The 19,244-nt window shown below is 42.2% G+C and overlaps 1 protein-coding gene across 1 annotated transcript; it reads right to left on the minus strand.

Annotated features, from left to right (window-relative positions):
• Positions 1-9,686: 9,686 nt before the first annotated feature.
• Positions 9,687-18,767, minus strand: LOC138613136 (circadian-associated transcriptional repressor). The gene is made up of 6 exons (XM_069686738.1): positions 18,662-18,767; positions 15,831-16,281; positions 15,418-15,493; positions 14,666-14,744; positions 12,887-13,013; positions 9,687-11,295 (listed from the first exon to the last, which is right to left on the minus strand). The coding sequence occupies exons 2-6, from the start codon at positions 16,239-16,241 to the stop codon at positions 10,903-10,905; spliced, it is 1,086 nt and encodes a 361-aa protein (XP_069542839.1). The 5' UTR covers positions 16,242-16,281; positions 18,662-18,767; the 3' UTR covers positions 9,687-10,902.
• Positions 18,768-19,244: the final 477 nt, after the last annotated feature.

Genomic DNA, 19,244 nt, shown 5'->3' on the forward strand with positions numbered 1-19,244 from the left:
CAGTGTTTAGATTTCCCAACTTCCTCGAATGCATCAGAAGTTATCCATCCGACCTCCGTTCAACAAAGGAGCATTTTAAAAGTAGTTTTCTTCTCCTCTTGACAACAGACCTGACAAGGCTTCTTTATTTTATTTATTTATTTTTTTTACAAATCTGCATCATGATGTTGAAATTTTGGCAAAGGTAAGACCCGTTAATTAAAGTAAATCACAAGAAAAACGGTTTCTTTTTCTGTAAACAATGCAGCATGTGGAAAAGGAAGTCTTGACTGGAAGTAATTTGTCTCTAACCGCTGGCTACACACTTGGCATGTTCACCGTTGTCCCCAGAAGCTATGGGATCCGAGATTGATAATGTTACAATGTTGGTTGTTTATAGTCAGTGTGGTCAAGGTTTCAAAAAATGAGGTAAACGTACAGTATAAAAATGTTATCTACAGGCCGCAGGTTTTTTTCACGCTTGAGATTTTATGACATCACAAAGTCATGGATATCTTGTTGTGGTCATCTGCTCAGGCACCGTGGAACATGATGTTCATGGACACTCACACTCAACAAGTCACTTTTCTCTCCGCTCAACCTCTGCGCTCAGGACTGCTTGTCAAGTTTTTGATAATTAAATCTGTGCTTTTTCTGGAGGGAAAGTAAATCATAATATTTCCTAAAGAAGAAAGCACAAGCCAACACATGTGCTTGTTTGTTCGCGCCACTTCATGGAGGTCTCTTCCTCAACAGAGCCCAGTAGGAAGCTGTGTTTGTATGAGGCTGGTATTAATAACCGGGGTGTTTGAGATTCAGACCCGCAAGCAGTAAGTAATTTTTACATTATTTGTCTTTAAATGTTTTGTCTTGTATTGATAATTGGACCAAACAGCTTGTAAACACAGTTTCAGTCAATGTTAAGTTAGCTATAGCATGCTAGTGAGCTAACGTTGATTCGCACAGAGGCCTGACTATTTCAGACGTTCCAAACCAGGTGTTATTCATGTAGGAAAGAACTGATACCACCATCACCTTGTTTTGTAGTTACTACGCTGCCAAAAATACTACTAATGACGCAGGACAGTAACAGAATGTGAAGGCTTGTGTGTTTAGGCTACGCCTTAATTTACCTATAAAGCATGTTGTTTAATGTTGACCAGCAGGTTGTTAAATACACCAAATACTTGAGTTACTCTTTGTTTGTCTTATTGTTTTTGCCCAATTAGATCCCATCTGTAATTCCTGGAAGAGAAGTAGCAGGAGGACAAGGTTGAAGAAAATATTTCTGAAATCCAAATATAAGCCTCTGTGACTCTGCCAGCTTTCTGAAACAAGGTAAGTGTGGGTAAATCCTTCAGAGAGGAACTGTAAGGTAAGAACAAAGTATAAAATAATATTATAAATATTATAAATAAAAAGTAGACCAATGTAAAAGAACCAGTATAACATTAGCCAGAAACAAAAACAACTTTTGCCAGGCTCATGTGCATGTGATGTCCTGAATCAGTGTCCCTGTCAAACCAAAATAAGGCTATAACAGTGCTTGGCAATAAATACATGAACAATTAGCTTTACATCAATGAGCACTTATTGTGAAAGTGCACTTCGACTGATATATTTTCCGGCCACTTGTCAATTATTTAGTTCCACAACAGTAATGTTGTTTAGGCCCAGTTGGGCTGAAAGAGATTGGAGAGATAATTTGACCTGAACTAAATGATTTTTTTGGCAGCCAGTGACACACAGTGGGCCAGTTCCACACAGATCATAAGAAAGAGGTCGTAATCAACAAGTGGGAGTCTGAAATCAGTGACCCTGTTTGTGCTACAAAGGGCATAACTCGGCACTAGAATTAAAGTTTCTATGCAGTACAGTCTATCAAAGTATGAGTCACTTCAATGATTCACTTGCTTAAATTTGGATGATGACCAACATAGACAAAAGAGTAATTAAAGGGATATTTCAAATGTTGATTTAAAAAGAATACAATGAATAAAGAAAAAGACAAAGTAAATAAGTAAAAAACTAAGATTAAAGCAAGGGGTTTAAGAATTTAAATTAATGCAACCATCAACATGACTTCATTTGACCTTTCCTGCCTGTAGGTCGGTCCATGCCCCCTAGTTTGTAAAATGGCATTTCTGTTTGACATATGTTGTCTCCAAGAAAATAAAACATTATCGACACAACATAATTTAGAATATAGCTTAAAGATAAAGCTTCTCAACATAGGACATAAAACAGCTGTTGTATTCTCCTCCTCTTGAAAGTAAACTGGCTTTTGTGTGTAAAATTAGCTTCCACAGTTTATGTGTTTTGTTTACTTCAGCCTGTATTACTGAAGTGAAAAAACTAGATATACAGTAGCTGTTAGGGTTAAATTGTCAACATCACTGTCCATCTACGTCCTTATTAGCGCACACAGTGACTCTCCGGTTGTACTGTAGTATGTTTCCGTTCAATGACAGCATACGACTTACTGGCATCAGATGAGATAAGAGAAAACATTCAGAACACGCTCGTGTCACCCGTCTGTATCCAGCCTGGTGGAGCCTGATGGAGTCCACCTCAGGGCTGGTGACTGTAAATATCTCAGCCATGTCTCACTGAAACACGAGCCGAGTCCTTTGTAGCTTTGTCATCGGTGGAGAGCGAGACGACATGCCTTCCAGTCAGCCCTTTACAGTACAGTTACTTCATCTCGTGTAACAGAATCACAGCTGGTATGTTGGGATCAATGCTGTGGTCGACCAGCGACAGGGTTATGGGATGATGGGATTCCAGCTGACTTACTGTACGGGGGGGGGGATGATGTGATGGATGGGGATGTTCACACTGACAGATAAGGAGCGCTGTAGATGCGTAACACAAAACCCCGGCCTTCATCAAAAGAGCTGTCTTTGAAGCAGTTATTGACTCATAATCGTGTCAGGAGACCAAACTGTAACATATAATGCGGTTTAATCCAAACGACTCTCCTCAGTTAGTGTTCCTGTAAATTACTACTTGGTGTATGAAGTGTGAGGCACCATGGTGACTATTTAAAATCACTTCTCAGGCATTTGACGATATAAGCCATCACAATGTTGATACATTGAGGTCATTGCATCGGCTTCAAACCTGTAACCTTGTTTAAAAGTTGATCTGTGGTCAGAGAAAAGTCTCTCCAGCACTTTTTCCTTTCACAACGGTGCCACCTAGTGGGCATAACAAAGACAACTACAGTAAGAGCAATACACTATAAAAAGCAACCTATAGAATCTACTCAATTTCAACAATTTGCTCTTCATTTGATTGAGTAAATGTTATCTTATGTTTTGAGTGAAGAGTATCTACATTTAACCATGATACACTAAAAGAAAATAGGTACATTCTACTTAACATTTCTCAGTAGATCACACAACTAATTACCTAACGATTATGTCTAAGGACTGTGGGAGGAAGCCGGAGTACCCAAAGGGAACCTCCGCATACACAGGGAGAACATGCATACTCCACACAGAAAGGCCCGCTATGTCTGAACCGAGATTTGAACTAGGAACCTTTTAGGCAACAGCGCTAACCACTGCACCACTGTGCAGCCTTTTGAGAATTCAAGATGCTCTAATAAAACTAAATTAGAATCAAGAACATTCGCCTGCTCGTGTTAATTTACTTACTAATATTCAGGAAAGTCAGCCAGTGTCACCGCCAAGAGAGGGCTACAGACTCATATTGCTTGTCATATACAGACACGTACGCATACACACTTTGCAGTACAGGCCCAACATCTTTGGGTAGATGTTATTATGTTATTTTGGGTTGCAAACATCCTTTTTTATAGTGGAGTAGAAGGCTTTCTATTTAAGCCATTAACAGGTTTTACCACATCCACACACGTTTTTATAATTTGTTCATGTACTCTATGTTTTTTATTCTTGTATGAAACTAATAAACTCAAACTAATAAACCAGTATTAGAGGAATGATCTGTTGCAGGGAAAATAATGCAAAGAAAAAACAGACTGTATAGTAAATATCTAAATATGTAGTTGTGCTTAAAGCAAACATTAATTTAACAAGAATGCTACGTGCAATAACAAAAATATTACTACTACTGAAAATAGGGAACAAAAAACACAAGCCAAACTAAAACTCATATGTGCATATGAAGTGATAATTTGTATACCTCCTTAATGCATTTACACAAAAACAAGTTATGAGCTGTCAGAATAAATCTCTTTAACAGATTCAATCTGTTACTGTATGAGCGAAAATAGTACATTTGTTCTAATGGACTGTAATATGATTACAACAATGGACTAGGGCTTGAAAAGAATATCTAATTATGATTATTTTGACTTATACTTAGATTTCAATATAATCTGTGTTATTAAAGGGAATGATCATTTTTACATCATTTTCTCATTTTCATTGAAAAATATGAAGTAGTGGTTTTGGTGTGATGTTTGCAGGGATATGCCAAGCGAAGATATTTGATTCGTCTGTGTATGAAGTGTTGGCCAGAGCATCTTTGCAGCACAATATTTAAATTAAGATGGTATTTTAACACATTTCACCCTTAAAAAATATTGCGCCTCCTTGAGCCCATAATGCGATTTCAATTAATTGTTCAGCCCTGCAATGAACTATATGTCAAATAAATATGTTTGAATTTGTGTTATTGTATTGTGTTGAGATCAACATATCTGATGTGACAGCTACTTGTGTGAGCAGTGGAATGTGTCGACGGCACGTCTTCAGCCCGCACTGGTTCACAGTGTATCTTATTTTCTTGGAGTATGCGATGCTTTGTGCTCAGTGAGCAGAAGTTCTGACGGCGGAGGCTGTGTAACTCTGGAGACAGACCTGAGGGCATTAATCATGAATGCCAGCCTCTCACTTTATCTGTGTGATCATTAGGCCGTACTTGAGCGCGATGATCACTCCCTGGAAATGAGCTCCTGGAGGCTGCTTCCATTATTCATACCTACAAGAGCACAGTCTGAACCCTATTCTTGGAGATGAGACTTAATGAAGGGCGGCCATATTTAGGAGCTGTGCTCTTGATATGTCACTGAGTGGCGTGTCTTTGTTAGTGGTCTCATCTCCATGCGTCATCGCGAGCGTCATGAAGTTCCTGCGGGATTAGACCCTAATGAAGGTGACAGGTGTTTCTCATTATGGATACTCAGGATGACTGGTATGCCCCTTTAAGGCTAAGCCTGTCATTTGATTGGCTGACCTTTTCATCAAAGTCGAGTTTTGCAGCTATAAGATCAACTTCAGATCTGACAAATGGGCCGCTGCTTTGTGTGACTGACAGCTATCGCCTCAGGCCTTTATTTTGAAAGCACTACTTTTTGTGTCAGGGGAGGGGTGTACTGCAAGATCCATTTTTATAAATAGTTCATGATGATTATCTTGAATTTAGAGCATTTTCACATACCTTCTGTCACTTATATCGACACATGTTTTGGAAGACATGTATGATAATATACACACACAAAGGGATGTTAGAATTCCCAAACGTAGCGGGCTAAAAGGCTTCCTGTTTGTAATATCACAGTGGTAGTTTGTGTGTTTCAGAAAGATCAAAAGGCCCACAAGAATCCGTTCTGCTCCTCTGCTGCAAGAGTAAGTACGGATAATTGGCTGGCAATGTGTGGATGGTTGTGGTGTGAGAGCCTGATGATGCCACGCTCACATAATTGGTCTCCGAGGCGCTGGCGCTCCACATCTTAAAAAGCTGCAAACAAATTAACACGTGTAAAGAAGGAGCCGGCGTTAGAAGACCTGTGGTGATGTTAACATTTTAACATATTGTTAATGGCCACTATTCATTTATTCACTTAAATGTTTAAACATCTCCTTAATTGACCGTGTATGATTTGTAAAATAGTCTCCTCAACAACAGGATTTAGCTTTTACATCATGTACACACCTCTGAAATGTCAGCACCTTCTTTATTACATTTCTGCTGTTTGAAATATCAAAAACCTGGTATGTGACGACATATTCAGAATCAATGCTGCCGGTAAAAGCCTCACAGAACAGCACTGGTGCTCTTTGAACATTGTTCTTCCTCCTAAAAGGGCTGAGGATGACCTATTGGAGACGGCAAAATCAATCGCACTGTACTGAACTGCGGAGTCCGCTGCCAGGGGGTCGCCTCTCTTGGCTCTGGAGGACTGGAACATTCCCTCTGCAATATCAGGAAGAAAAGCAGCCCCTCTGTTTTATCCACATCGATATACTGCTGCATGAAACCATAAATGATTCATAACAAGCTGTAAAATTACCTCGTGTCAGTGATGAACCAAAGCTGAGAATCTCCCCTGGTGGAAAGCAGCCGCTACACTGTGCGCCGGCGGTTCCATCATTTGTATAACCTGCTCTTGTAATAATTGAGCAGGAGTTATTTTGGGTTCACAGGTCTCTTAATTAAAGGTGCTCAGTCCTCCGACAGATGAGACCATTATCTCTGCAGGGTGTGAATGAATCAGCTGAACAGTTCCTGATAACATAATGAGTCCATCTCTCGCAGAGCAGAAAGTGTGGCAGCTTTCGTGCTATGTTGCAGGATGTACAGAAAACATGTTCTTCCTGTTGCTCTAACAACGTGTAAATTATCAAGGAAATCCAGTGTTTTTCTATTTTCTTTTCTCAGCTAGAGAGCTGACGTAATGACTTTGACTTCCCACATGATTCAGTTGTCCTTGATTTCATGTCCAGAACCTTGAATGACCATAATCGACCTTAATGCCCGCTCAAGTATCTGACATTCGAGCAGTTAATAGCAGAGTAATTCATCCCTGTCAGGGGTCTGAGATGTTTGCAGGTTGCAATTTGTTGATAGCAAATCAGCTTCAGTATGTAATATTCGCGATGGCTGTGGTCGTGACTGATTTTTAAAGTCGCAGGAATCAACAGTACAGCCATTGTGAGCTTTAAAGAAGGTTATTTAATCGTACAGCTGGAGATTTCCAGAATAGATGCTGCAATTATCTGCTTTTATTCAAGAGCTAAATTGATGTCATAGATCTTCTATAACATGAAGAGGCCTCTTTTTGTTGTTTTTTTCTACAGCATTTCGTTTTTCTACTGATCGGGTTGTTAACCCTTTGGGAGGCGACTTCACATCTGCCTCTGTCTGTGCAGGAAAATGAATTACACGGATACAGCACGTATAAATAACTGCAGCCGAGTGAAGCACCGCCACCTCGGCTCGGATTCAACGCCGCAACGCCTTGTCATTTCGCTCTCAGCTGGAGCTCGAATCAAGGCTAATTTGCAATGAAAGGGTAGCTGTAGAGAATGAAGCTCGATTTATTAGTCCTTATGGCTTTTTTTTTGTTTGTTTGCGACTGGAACCATGGACCTGCCCCCCCCCACTCCCTGTTTTCTCCCTCTCCAATTGCCTTTGATTGCTTGCAACAAAGGGCTCCCGTCTCTGCTCCTGCAATAATGATGAGTCTTTGTAGTTTTGCCCACATACACCCTGAACAAAAAACTAGGACATCAATCAGTTTTGTAAAGCAGTACATCTGTGAACCTTTTAAAATGGAAAGCAATATGATTTCATGTCCACTGTAATATCGCTCTATAATGTTAGCAGGTAATTCTGGTACCTCTTGTTAAGTTAAACACAGAACTGGGCCAATGAAAATCTAATTCATTACACACTGGGTTGTGCTTTCTGGTTTATTAATGAAGCGGTGAATTGCCCTTTTCAGGTTTATAAGGCGACAGAACCTTCCTTATTTGGAGACCTTTCACAGTAAGAGTATTTAAAAATCACATAAAAAGAGAAGCAATCCTTGTTGGCTGTAATAGCCTCAATTTTGTATTTTTTATTGCACTCAAAAATGCAGCTCATTCTGTGCTTTTGCATTAATTTGCCCTGCCCTTTCCTCACCCGGTTTAATTTCCCCACACATCACATGTTCACCATTGGCAGCCTCCTCGCTGCACATTGTGATTTAGTCCGACTCTCATAGAGAGCCCAATGAGAGAGGTGGCTTTTTGTTGATGCAGCTCTTCCTTACATTCATAACAGCTTCCCTTTTCAGGGCGAGTGCGAGGCAGATCTGTGCCAGCTGTCTTTGGACATGGATGCTGTCAGGTCGTCTGCACACGTGAGTGCAGGCCATTAGCCTTGCCCAGGGAGATGGAATCTGGGGCGGCAACGCTGAAACAATGCAGTCTGGGTAATCAACCCCCTCTACCTCCTGCCAATCATCCCTCTTTATCTGGAAAAAGAGACACGTGGCTATACTGTGTAACTCATTGAAGGACAAATCCAAAGAAAGCGGTACACCTCTACCGTTTTAATCTCCTTCATTTCCTGATGGATTGTTTTCCAGGACAAAGTACTCCCACAAACTTCGGTTTGGCCCTCTGTGAACCGGCCATGCCCTCAGGCAGAGGACAATAAAATGCTGAATGCAAGTTTGGTTTTATAATGGCTTCACAAAAATATTCACATTAAGGTTGGCTTTAAAAACAATTGAACTGAAGAAGCTCTATTTTACAAGTTTCAAAAACGTGTATTTTCCATATAAGAAGAAGGAAACTGCCTTCAATATGTGGCATCTGTTACCACAGGGCTAATGTATGCTGTCATTTAAACAGGAGGAGAAACCAACCAACCAAAGAATGGGCTTATTATATTCACTGTTTCACCTACAGGTGGCAGTATTCAGCTTCAGATTTGACGTCTTCATGTCTACGGCAGGGAGGTTGCATGTCTCCTGCCGTTGTATGTACAATTTCTAACAAGCTGAGGTCAGGGTTCAGCTGCGGGGGTGTTTCTTTTATCACACAGAAGTGCATTTTTACTGCCACTAAAAGTTTGATCTAACAGTAAAATCTTTTCATGTTCTGCAACAAAGTATTATTATAACCTATTCTGCCATAAAGTTTATATCATCGACCTCCTTGTTGCCTTTTCATGAAGCAATCCGCAGAGCTCACGGGCAGGGAAAGCCCAAGTTATTTTAATGTACATGGACATGCTCCTACATCTTTAATTATCATTGTCTGTACAGTTTTAACTCTGTTGTCTCATTGGTCTACAGGCGAGTTTAAGCACACCAGCTCGTGTGCGGGGGGGAAAGAACACAACCTCACCGTCCCCACAAAGCTTTCTGGGAAACGTGAAGTGATACTGAACTGGTACAGTTCACTGCACTTCTGCAAAAGCAGAACTTTGTTTGAACAGCAGGAACAGAAGTAGTGAAAATCACATCCTGCCTCGCAAACAATAAATCGTATTATTCCTCCGGGAAGTGAGCTGCCTCTGAGTGCTCCCGCTCCTCTCACACTATAATTGGTCTGACTGTGATATAAATCAGATAACAACCTTTCTTTTGGGGTTCTTTGATGCCTAATTGAGACTTAGGAAGAGTTACTCGATAGATTTCTTTTGCTGACACAGTTGGTCTTTCCCCTTGTGTCTTTCCCTTTTGAAAAGCTTTACCGCAAAGTGGTTCTCACTGTTTCACCCGACGTAAAGGTGAAAGCGCCGAGTGGAGCGACGGAACAAAGACGTGTTTTATATAATCGGTTCAATAGTGAAAGTGGATCTAATGTGAAAGCGAATGTTGAGGACATTTAAGAGTGAAATAACCCTCAAATGGGGAAACTTTGAGCGATGTGCATTTTAAGAAACTTCCACCACCATGTGTTGATAAAGATTTCACAATAAAACAATCAGAAGCCATATTGCATCAAACAAAGATAACCACATTTATTTTGAAAGTATAAAATTTCACACTATAAAGGCCACTTTTCAGGGTAAATCGACAACCTTCCTGTAAGATTTACACAGAGAAATACCTTGTCCCTCTCTGCTGGTCTAACATACTGTCCAGTTCTGTGGCAAAATAATAGAATTGTTCTACTCCACCACAGAAAGTAGTTGGCAAGGTCTGAATAAGTTACTCGATACAGGAAAATGGCAGGAGAGTGAGAATTCCTGATTTGTACATCCCACAGAGGAGCAGGTATTCTGAACGGTTCTCTCTCTTTTTCATCAAACCGGCTTACAGGCACAGCTTGATGTTACAGGCACTGTTTGCCTTCTACTGGGAGACTCGAAAAAAGAAATCTGCAGTTTGACATTCTTTACAATGGCACCAGTCAGGCCACGAGAGCATCCCCCATAGAGAGAGCGTCCTCTGTTTGTACGAGCAGAACGACACGTACTGCGGACCTCGCTGTCAGAGGCCGTTTGGCTCACTGCAGATCCAGTGAGGTGTCCATACTTTCACATTCCTACTCACTAACTGTGACGTGGTGCCCACTGAGGTAGAACAGTTGTACCAAAAGACTTATTTATAAAGTATACAAATGAGTAACAGTCACATCAATAAACTTAAGAGTGGAGTCATGGGGGTCAGGGGGGAGAAAATAACATCACATTTCACCCACATTTTCAGCACAACAATATGTAGACCACTGACATGTCGGGATGTCTGAAATACTCCCTTCCTGCTCAAACTACTCCTGCGATTCTTCCCTTTCAGGCAAAATGGCGGTTTTCACAGATACTTAAATTGTATTATTGCATCTACAAGCCAGTGGGAACAATTCAGGTGTGACATCACTCGCTCCGGTGATCTCGGCATGTGACATCTATCCTTTCCCACTCGCACACATGCTATTCAAGAGTGCAAACAAAAAAGAAAGATAAGTCAACAAAAGGGGACTAAAGCAGACACTTGTCATGTCAGAGAGGGCACATTCCCATACAGAGAGTACATGTTCGTCGACACTCCTTGCACATGAAAGAGGAATCTGTGACATCCCTTTTTTGAAGGCTCCCGTCTCCCCTGAAGGCTGGAATGGGCTAAGCGAGCTGACTGGCTCCCGGCGGGCTGAGCAAGGCTAGGCTGGGCTGTGAGGTGCTTACAGCTGGACACCCAGCTCGCTGTGTGGACTAGGACCAGCTGCTGTCCATCAAACCGCCCGTTCCCTTGCGGGTGATGATGCTTTCTGTGGACTTTAGGAGCCTCTCTAAGCAGGGAGCGTTGATTTTCCCAGGCGGGGGGCCTCTGGGCACCGAGTCTGTCTTAGTGTGGCTGTCTGTGCTGGAGGACACAGCGTTGTCCTGCGTTAGGTCTCTGTCTCTGGGGGACTGCAGGTGCCGGGGTCCAGCCTGGGCCTGCTCTGCTGTTGGGGAGCAGATGGGTGACGTGTGGAGCCATTTCAGGTTACTGGCGGAGTAGGCTCCGGGGGGAGTGAGGTCGGTGACTCTCAGGGCTTTGGAGCCGGCTGGAGGATCACTGATGGTGACGGGGCTCACGGCTGCAGTGACGGTCACTGGAGAGAGCTGTTGGAATAGAAGGAAACAGGGTTTAATTTCATTCATTATGAAGGTAATTCTTCACCTAGAACACTTTGTTTTAATTTGATATCCCTGCCAAATATCAAAAGCATCCTGAAAATAAAAAATATATATTTATATATGTGGTGTTTATACAGCACAAGGAACAAATTAAATAGCTTGTAACTCTATAAGATGGGTTTTAGACATTTCCAACTTTGGAGCCACTTTTTTTTGGCTACTTGGAGGAAGCACAACAAGTTGTAAACACCATGTTGACATATTATCACCTCATTAAATGGATAATTTGTTACCAAACACTTTCTTTTTCATTCATTAAGCAGACATTGAGCAACATGAGCATTTATTAGAAGGCTTATTTCTGCCCATCGAGCAGATTTAAATCCTTAATTTTAGCTGTTTAAGTCTTGTGCAGACACTGAAAAACATGCTGTTCAGCGGCTAGCTGTCCCTCTGTGTATTAGCTTTTTGCTAACTTAATCTGTCTGCTGTTTGGTGGCTAGCTGTTCCTCTTTGTATTAGCTTGTTGCTAACTTAATCTGTCTGCTGTTTGGTGGCTAGCTGTTCCTCTTTGTATTAGCTTGTTGCTAACGTAATCTGTCTGCTGTTTGATGGCTAGGTGTTCCTCTGTGTATTAGCTTGTTGCTAACTTAATATGTCTGCTGTTTGGTGGCTAGCTGTTCCTCTTTGTATTAGCTTGTTGCTAACTTAATCTGTCTGCTGTTTGGTGGCTAGCTGTTCCTCTTTGTATTAGCTTGTTGCTAACTTAATCTGTCTGCTGTTTGGTGGCTAGCTGTTCCTCTTTGTATTAGCTTGTTGCTAGCTTAATCTGTCTGCCGTTTGGTGGCTAGCTGTTCCTCTTTGTATTAGCTTGTTGCTAACGTAATCAGTCTGCTGTGCGGTGCAGGCTGTGTACACTGGGTTAACAGCAGCCTGCTGCAGCCAAGAACAACATTGATGAGACTTAATCAAAACAATAAAGCTGTGGGCCGTCACACAAGGACACTGAGCTTTAGGAAACTAAAACGCCCTGTAGAGCTGACAACTGAAGAATTTGGTGGATTTGCAATCCCTTTCACATTATCTTAATTTTTATGGTTTATGGTTAATATAAAAATAGTGATAACAGCAGCTTTAAAGATATTGTGTCTTGTCTTATAACTAATAGATTAAACATGTATAAAGTTAAAAACAGCTTCTCTTTTGTGACCTGTAATAAAAGGTACATGAAGTTCCTGTTTATGGGAGGGTGTGTCGAGATTAGCCTCAGAAATAAATCCTCTCCAATGAAATGCAACGGAATGTTCCAGAGTATTGTGACCTTTCTTATCCCCTTAGTGACACTCCTCCAAAATTACCTTTTCTCCTCTGCCTTTGTTCTAAGCGAACCTGAGACTGCAGTAATACCTCTGCAAAAATAGCTTTTAATCCTTCCTTCGCTGTCCCACACCTGTAATTAAATAATAATAGATATTTCGGTCCCTCTTTCACTGCCTCGTCACCATGTGTTCTTGGCAGCGGGCTTTGTGTAACCCAAGAGTTCTTACACAACAGTTCTGCTTTTGCACAAGTTTACCTTCAGTTTCTTGGTAGGAACGGCTTCCTCTGTCTCGGGGTTAGTGGGCTGGTCTTGGAGTTTTACGTTAGGGAACCAGCTCTTCAGCATTTCCTCCATTTTTAGAATGATGTTGATGTATTTCTCCCTGAGAAAAGGGAAGGAAGGAGAGGAAACAAGGACAGAGAGAGAGATTTAGTCAAGTCGAATCTGAGTAATCCACTAAAAATCTTGCTGCCTCCTCTCTGAAATCTTATCTCTCCATCAAGCTCACACAGGAAATATGCAATCTTGAACAGCGGGTGAACTCACACACACGCACACACACACACTCACTTAGCAACGCTTGTACTTTGTGTGTGTGTGCGGGGAGGGGTGTACATTTCTCACATGTTTGGAGCTCACACGTGGCCTGATGTATAATAGTTCTACTCGGCTCTAAATATAAACACTAAATCCACTGCGGTCTCCAACAGCGTCACCGTGAAAATAAACTTGTCACGGTGACGCAGTTCTGGTTGGAGGTAGGCGGCGGAGAGCAGCGTCCCATTAACTCCCACCCGTCAAAACCAGATGGCGGGTAGGGATTAGGCCGTGTCATATGATCAGGACCTTCCTGCTATACTCCATTCAGAGCATGTTAAATTCATGTGAAAGATTATCCGCTACAGTGACTGCTAAAAAAGTCACTTTGATCCTATCTACCATTGTGTTGCTGCAGGGGCTGCCAGCTGGCAACACAGAGCAGGCACAGGGAGACATAAAGAGGAGGGGGGGTTCGTCCACCTTCCAGCCTCTGCCCCGGCAGCCTGCAGGGAGTCTGCCACACCCACTCTTTGTCTCCCATATGAGGGCAGCAGCTGGTGGGTGAGGGCTCCAATTAGTCTGTGCCACCTTAGCAGCACTTTATCTTATATCAGGCAACCTTGATTCAAAGCAGGCTCGCTTTTTCATTTAGAAAGATGTAGGGGGAGGAAAATGGGACATAAAGCTGCGCTTTCATTCAGTGTAACCATAGTCTGTGAGACGATTTTAACTGGCTTTTATTTTGTAGGATTATCTTGTCCGATTTACCACTTCCTTTGTTTGGTTTCTCAGTCAATGAAAGCAAACAAGCATTTAGAAGTTCTCTCATTAGACTGAGAAAATGTTTTGTTTCTTGCTCTTTTCTGACATTTTATACCGTTTATTAATATAATATTGTGGACATTAGTAAAGGTCAATTATGCCGCACACAATGTCCCTTTTATTACTCCATAATGCTTTGTGCCTAAATATGCAAACTAAGATGCTGAGAGGGGCAATCGTTTGTTATCATATGATGTAAAACAAATGTTAAACATCCAATCATTTCAAAACTATCGCATTACAGGGACAAAGACTTTCTCCCTTAAAGGGGTGATATCATACTCCATTATACCATCTGGCCAGTGGAGAGCTAATCAGGCAGACACAAGTGTGCAGCTCTCACAGTGGAGCCTGATACATTTTTAACAAGATGCCCGGCTAAAGTGCGAGCCAGCCATCTCTGCAGAAAATGTATCCTGAATGCGTGGGGGTAGCTGCAGCTCGCAGGGCGGCCTGCTGTGAGCCATGTGTCACAGACAGGTTGGAGACCACTTTGACCCACATGACGGTAAATACTATTTCTAGCTTTACTAATTTTTAACCGATGATCAGACGAACAGAAGCAACACAGGTGTACATCAGTGAGTGTTTGTACATATACATAAGAAACAGAATACTATAGGATAAAGTGCTCATGTGTAACAGTATGTAGGCCACAATTAGGACACTTACCCCATGCAGGGGTTCTGCAGGACTCCCATGATCCTCTGAATCCGGTCCATGGCCACACTCTCTTGGAAACTGCTGAGTCCTGCAAAAGAAGAAACTTGTACAATGAGCCGCGTGAACTGTGTTGACAACAGTGTTGAGTCTGTGGAGCAGATGGGTTGTGTGAAATGTGTGTGTCAGAGAACAGACTCCCTGCCTCTACGGCCAGGAAGCGTTGGGTCACATGAGGTCTGGGTTTGACAAAGATCCCATATTAAGCCATTTTAAAGGCTGTCTGACATGGTACTATCTTTTAGAGACTCTTAAAATGCTTATCAGACATGTCACAAACAGCAGCTGCTTTTACTGGACACTGTGTTCTCAGTCGGCCTCTGCCAAGCAGCTCATTATCAAGCTCTTTTAAACTTGTAAAAAATAACGGTTGAATATATTTGAACTCTTAAAGGGGACGTTTACAAGACAGTGTAGTTGCTTTGTGAACCTTCACCCACTTGAGCTCCATTAAAATGTTAGACACACACAGGAAATACGTGTGGTTACTTGATAGATTACAACAATGTGTTTCAGATGCCTCACTCTAAAATCTCAGGGACACATATTCCAGAGAGGAAGACAGGCTTTCTAACCAGGGTGATGTTTTTCTCTGACTGACAAAGTAGCAGAGAGCGACAGACAAGAGGTGAGACAGTTGTGTTAAAATGTATGAATCTGAGATTTTTCCAAAGACAAAAACAAAAAGTAAACGAGTAACTTACGTTCTCTGTATCTTCCAGAACGAAGGCCATTCAAGATAGAGGACAGTGGGTGGATGTAGCATTGTAGCTCCATGCACTGGAAATGAAAACAGGTTCAAATATAGGTTATATCTCTGTCAAAACATGTTTAAAAAGCTAATGTCAAACCTGCCAAACTGCCATATATTTAAAAGTTGCATAGATAACATTCTCCCTCTTCTTCTGAAATTTGATTTGTAAGAGGATGACTCGACTTCTTCAGGAAAGCATGACTAATACTGCCTATGGAGCTATAGGGGAGGGCCGTCTTTACTGGAAATGTCATGCATGAGGCACACTAAAACAAGCAGGGGAGGTGATCTAGGTGACAGGGCACGCTCTAGATTTGCCGACACTTCCTGTGGGAAGCAGACATAGGTCACAGAGGTGCTCACCTTCCGACTGAAGAGCCGTTTTTTCTCTGAAACGTTCGAAATGAGCTGCCGTTCCTCCTCCATGAAGCTGCGAGGCCTCTTCAGTGCTTGCTGAGTGTTTCTGCCGTTTGTTTTTCCTCCTTGTTTTGTTTTATACAGTCCAATGGAGCTGTCCCATGTCTCTGTGCAGCCGGGGGGAGATCCCCGGCTGGAGGCCTCCCTGACCTCGCTCCAGTCGCTGTCGCCCTCCTTCACCTCGCCGCTCCGGTGGCAGCTGCTGTCAGACGGGCCCAGGTGTGGGGGGGTGCTGGGGGATCGAGGACCGACTGTCTGGCTGTGCTTTCTGGAATAGTCAGACTCCTGTTCGCTCTCATTGTCCTCATTGTCACTAGCAAGCCAGTCAATGGAGTTGTCCGAATCTGTAGCAGACATCCTCGGCTGCAGGCTCTAACTAGCTCTGACCATCACTGACCTGAAAGACAGAAAGGCAGGGTTACTATAATTAAACGATACAGAAAGGACTGTAATACAGATGCAAAAGCAGACAAAATACCCAACTGAAATGTCCTTGGACAAACACTGCAGGTTAGTTTGTATAAAAAAAACCTCCAATAACACGGCATTTCAGGCTCAGCAGGCATGAATAAAGGCAGAGACCAAGCCGAGCAGATGGTGGCAGTGAGACCACAGTTGTTGAGACCACAATGACCTGTTTGTTTTGCAGCTGTAACACCTGAGCCAGTAAACACAGACTAGCCACCATCAAAAGCAAACACCAAACATCCTACAGGCTCCACAGTGATCTCCAAATCCCTCAGGGACTCAAACCAGAATTATGGTCACCATAAATCTCCACACTGTGACGTGACGTCACGCGGGAGCAAGTTTGTACATTTTACAATCGCCAGTACTTTTGGTCCCCATTCAGCCTCTGCCAGCTGCCACCGCCAAAATCATTCATAAACATTGTTAGCTTGTTTATTCAAGGGGAGCAGGGGTCTGCCACCATGACGACGAGCGCCTCAGACTGCCCATCAACACAAGTGACACTTGTGGGGGGAAAAAAACGTTTTTACAAAATAAGAGCCTGGCGCTGCTTGTTCACATGAAAGATGCCTTGTGAATAAAAACTCCTCTGAACAGACACTCTTCATGGTGCTTGTGAGATCTTTACATCTCTCCCGACATGTTTCCTCACTGATTAGAGCAAGAAGGAAGTGAGAACAGCGTTTTCAGCACAGGGACTACTTTTGGCGTTTTGAGTGGTAACCGTCTGTAATGTCGCTTATCTCTGGTGTAATTTGAGGACAGGAGAGTTAATTGCCCTCTGAGTTCTTCGATTTAGGATGACCACCTCCTGATCTCATTGTTACAGGAGGGTGGAGCAGAGATGTGCTGATTTTACAATGAAACAAACAGACAGAAAAATATGTCTCTGTTTCCAATAGCAGGTTATAATGTGGCTCCCTGGTAACAGAGACCACATTTGACCAATACAATTGACAAAAAAGGTTGTGCAAATAAAATGATTATTCAACTACCAAACAGAGGATACAGCTGCTGTGTTTTGAAAATAATCTGTCTCTTTAAATATTCAAACCCACGTGGTCGTTCAAAACGCCACACAAGTATAAAGCAACACACAAAGGTCAAATATGTATAGTCAAATGCTCAACTCTCTATAATATATTATTATATAAAAAGTTACTTCCAATCATCAATATAATTGTAAAGTGAATATAAAGTGTTTGTATAACTAGATCTTGATAGAGAAATAATATACAGCGCTGTATCTGTTCAAGTACAAAGTGTCCTATAGTGTCCAAACTTCTCTATAATGTATCACATATATTTGTATTTTATGCACACATATACATATATATATATATATATGTATGTATATTATATCCTACCCTACATCCTATAACACTATCTTATAACCTCCTTATCTTCTCAGTTACCCACACAATAAGACTTCCTGTGGCACACCAAAACAGTATCAGGGAAATATCAACCACCAGCAATTTCTTCGGAAAGAAAAATTACATTACACGTCACATTCAATACAGCTGTAACGATAACGATATAAAGCGGCTGCCTTTTAGCATTAATTAGATTTATTTCTGCCACAGCCTATAGCATCATGCACATTACGTAGCCTACTACACTTGTTCTAACATCCACTTGTCCCGGGCCTTTGAATGCACCTCACAAGCGGTCTGTCAGACCGAAATTCAAATAGCTGCTGTAGCTCTGATAACAGCTGCTAGTTACACATATATTTTAATATTTCTTTGATACACTTCTATCTGTTAGCCTTTATGCTTTCCATGTCTCCATGTACCTGTGTAGGTGGGGCACATGATCAGAGATGCCGACCACCACACATACAGCCTAGACTCGAATTTAAATAAACCCCGCCAATAAAGATGAATTATTATTATTTTAATTCCTTCATCCAGAGATCAAACATCACTCTCTTAGGTTAAATCATTATAAAGTGAATGATCCGGTCAGTCCGCCTATAGATGCGGGTTTCAGATCAGTTGGGTAACAGACACAATGGACTTCCTCATCAGTCATAGTAAATTTGGCAGCATGCACTGTTACATTATATAAAACGCAAACGCAGAGTGTAAAAACTATCATTAGCACACCTTCACTTGTCAGGTCGTATAATTAATCTTTCACCATAAAGTGTTAGTTTGCGATCGTGGTGTCTGATTCAAATTCCTGTGGAGGATTTTAAAAATAAAAGCTTACCATAGTTCACCGCCACACAAAAACACAGATATTATATTGAGCAGATATGTAAGTTAGGATGGTGTGAAGATGAAGATAACTGTACGTACCTTCCCAGGATGGATCGGCTGTTTAAACTCCTCCGGTGCTCGGCGGTAAATCCAGCAGGACAGTCGTGCAGTGAGCAGCTGATGTGTCGGACGTGCGGCGTGTGAGTTAGAGGGTCGGTACAGCCAGTGATCGGCCCGTGTTGCTTCTCCCAAGGCAACGTGTCTGAGGGGGCGGGACTTACGAGGGGCTGCTCTCCCATTGGCCCCTCAAACGAACCCGGCTGACAAATGCGCTTCTTGTCTCGGTGCAGCTGCGGAGCGATAGGCGAGGCCGGTTTACATATGCAAATGACATGGAAATGACACAAACACGTGGACACGCGGATCGGTTACATTTCCAGCTGGGCGAAAAGTTAGTCCAGGGCTAGTTTTGGTCATTCTGCAGGCATTCTTCTTCGTTATATCATCGCGATGATGATGATGCCTGACTTGTGGCATGTCAGCTAGCAGCTGAGCAGAGAAGCCTGGTGAAGGCGCACTCAGCAATTTCAGCTGCAACTGTGGAGGTTCATTCATGTAAGAGTTTGCTCAAGGACACTTCAGCAGACTATATTTGAACATGGATTTTCTGCTGTCTGGTCTA

The sequence above is a fragment of the Semicossyphus pulcher genome, unplaced genomic scaffold (assembly GCF_022749685.1).
Source record: "Semicossyphus pulcher isolate SPU_LCO1_2020_fin unplaced genomic scaffold, fSemPul1.0.p SCAF_8, whole genome shotgun sequence".
Lineage (NCBI taxonomy): Eukaryota > Metazoa > Chordata > Actinopteri > Labriformes > Labridae > Semicossyphus > Semicossyphus pulcher.

Coding starts and splice junctions, on each gene's coding strand:
- LOC138613136 (XM_069686738.1), bottom strand. CDS start 16,241: ATGTCTGCTACAGATTCGGACAACTCCATTGACTGGCTTGCTAGTGAC. Junction 15,494..15,830: donor AACGGCTCTTCAGTCGGAAG/GTGAGCACCTCT, acceptor TTTCATTTCCAG/TGCATGGAGCTACAATGCTA. Junction 11,296..12,886: donor TTCCTACCAAGAAACTGAAG/GTAAACTTGTGC, acceptor CTATTCCAACAG/CTCTCTCCAGTGACCGTCAC.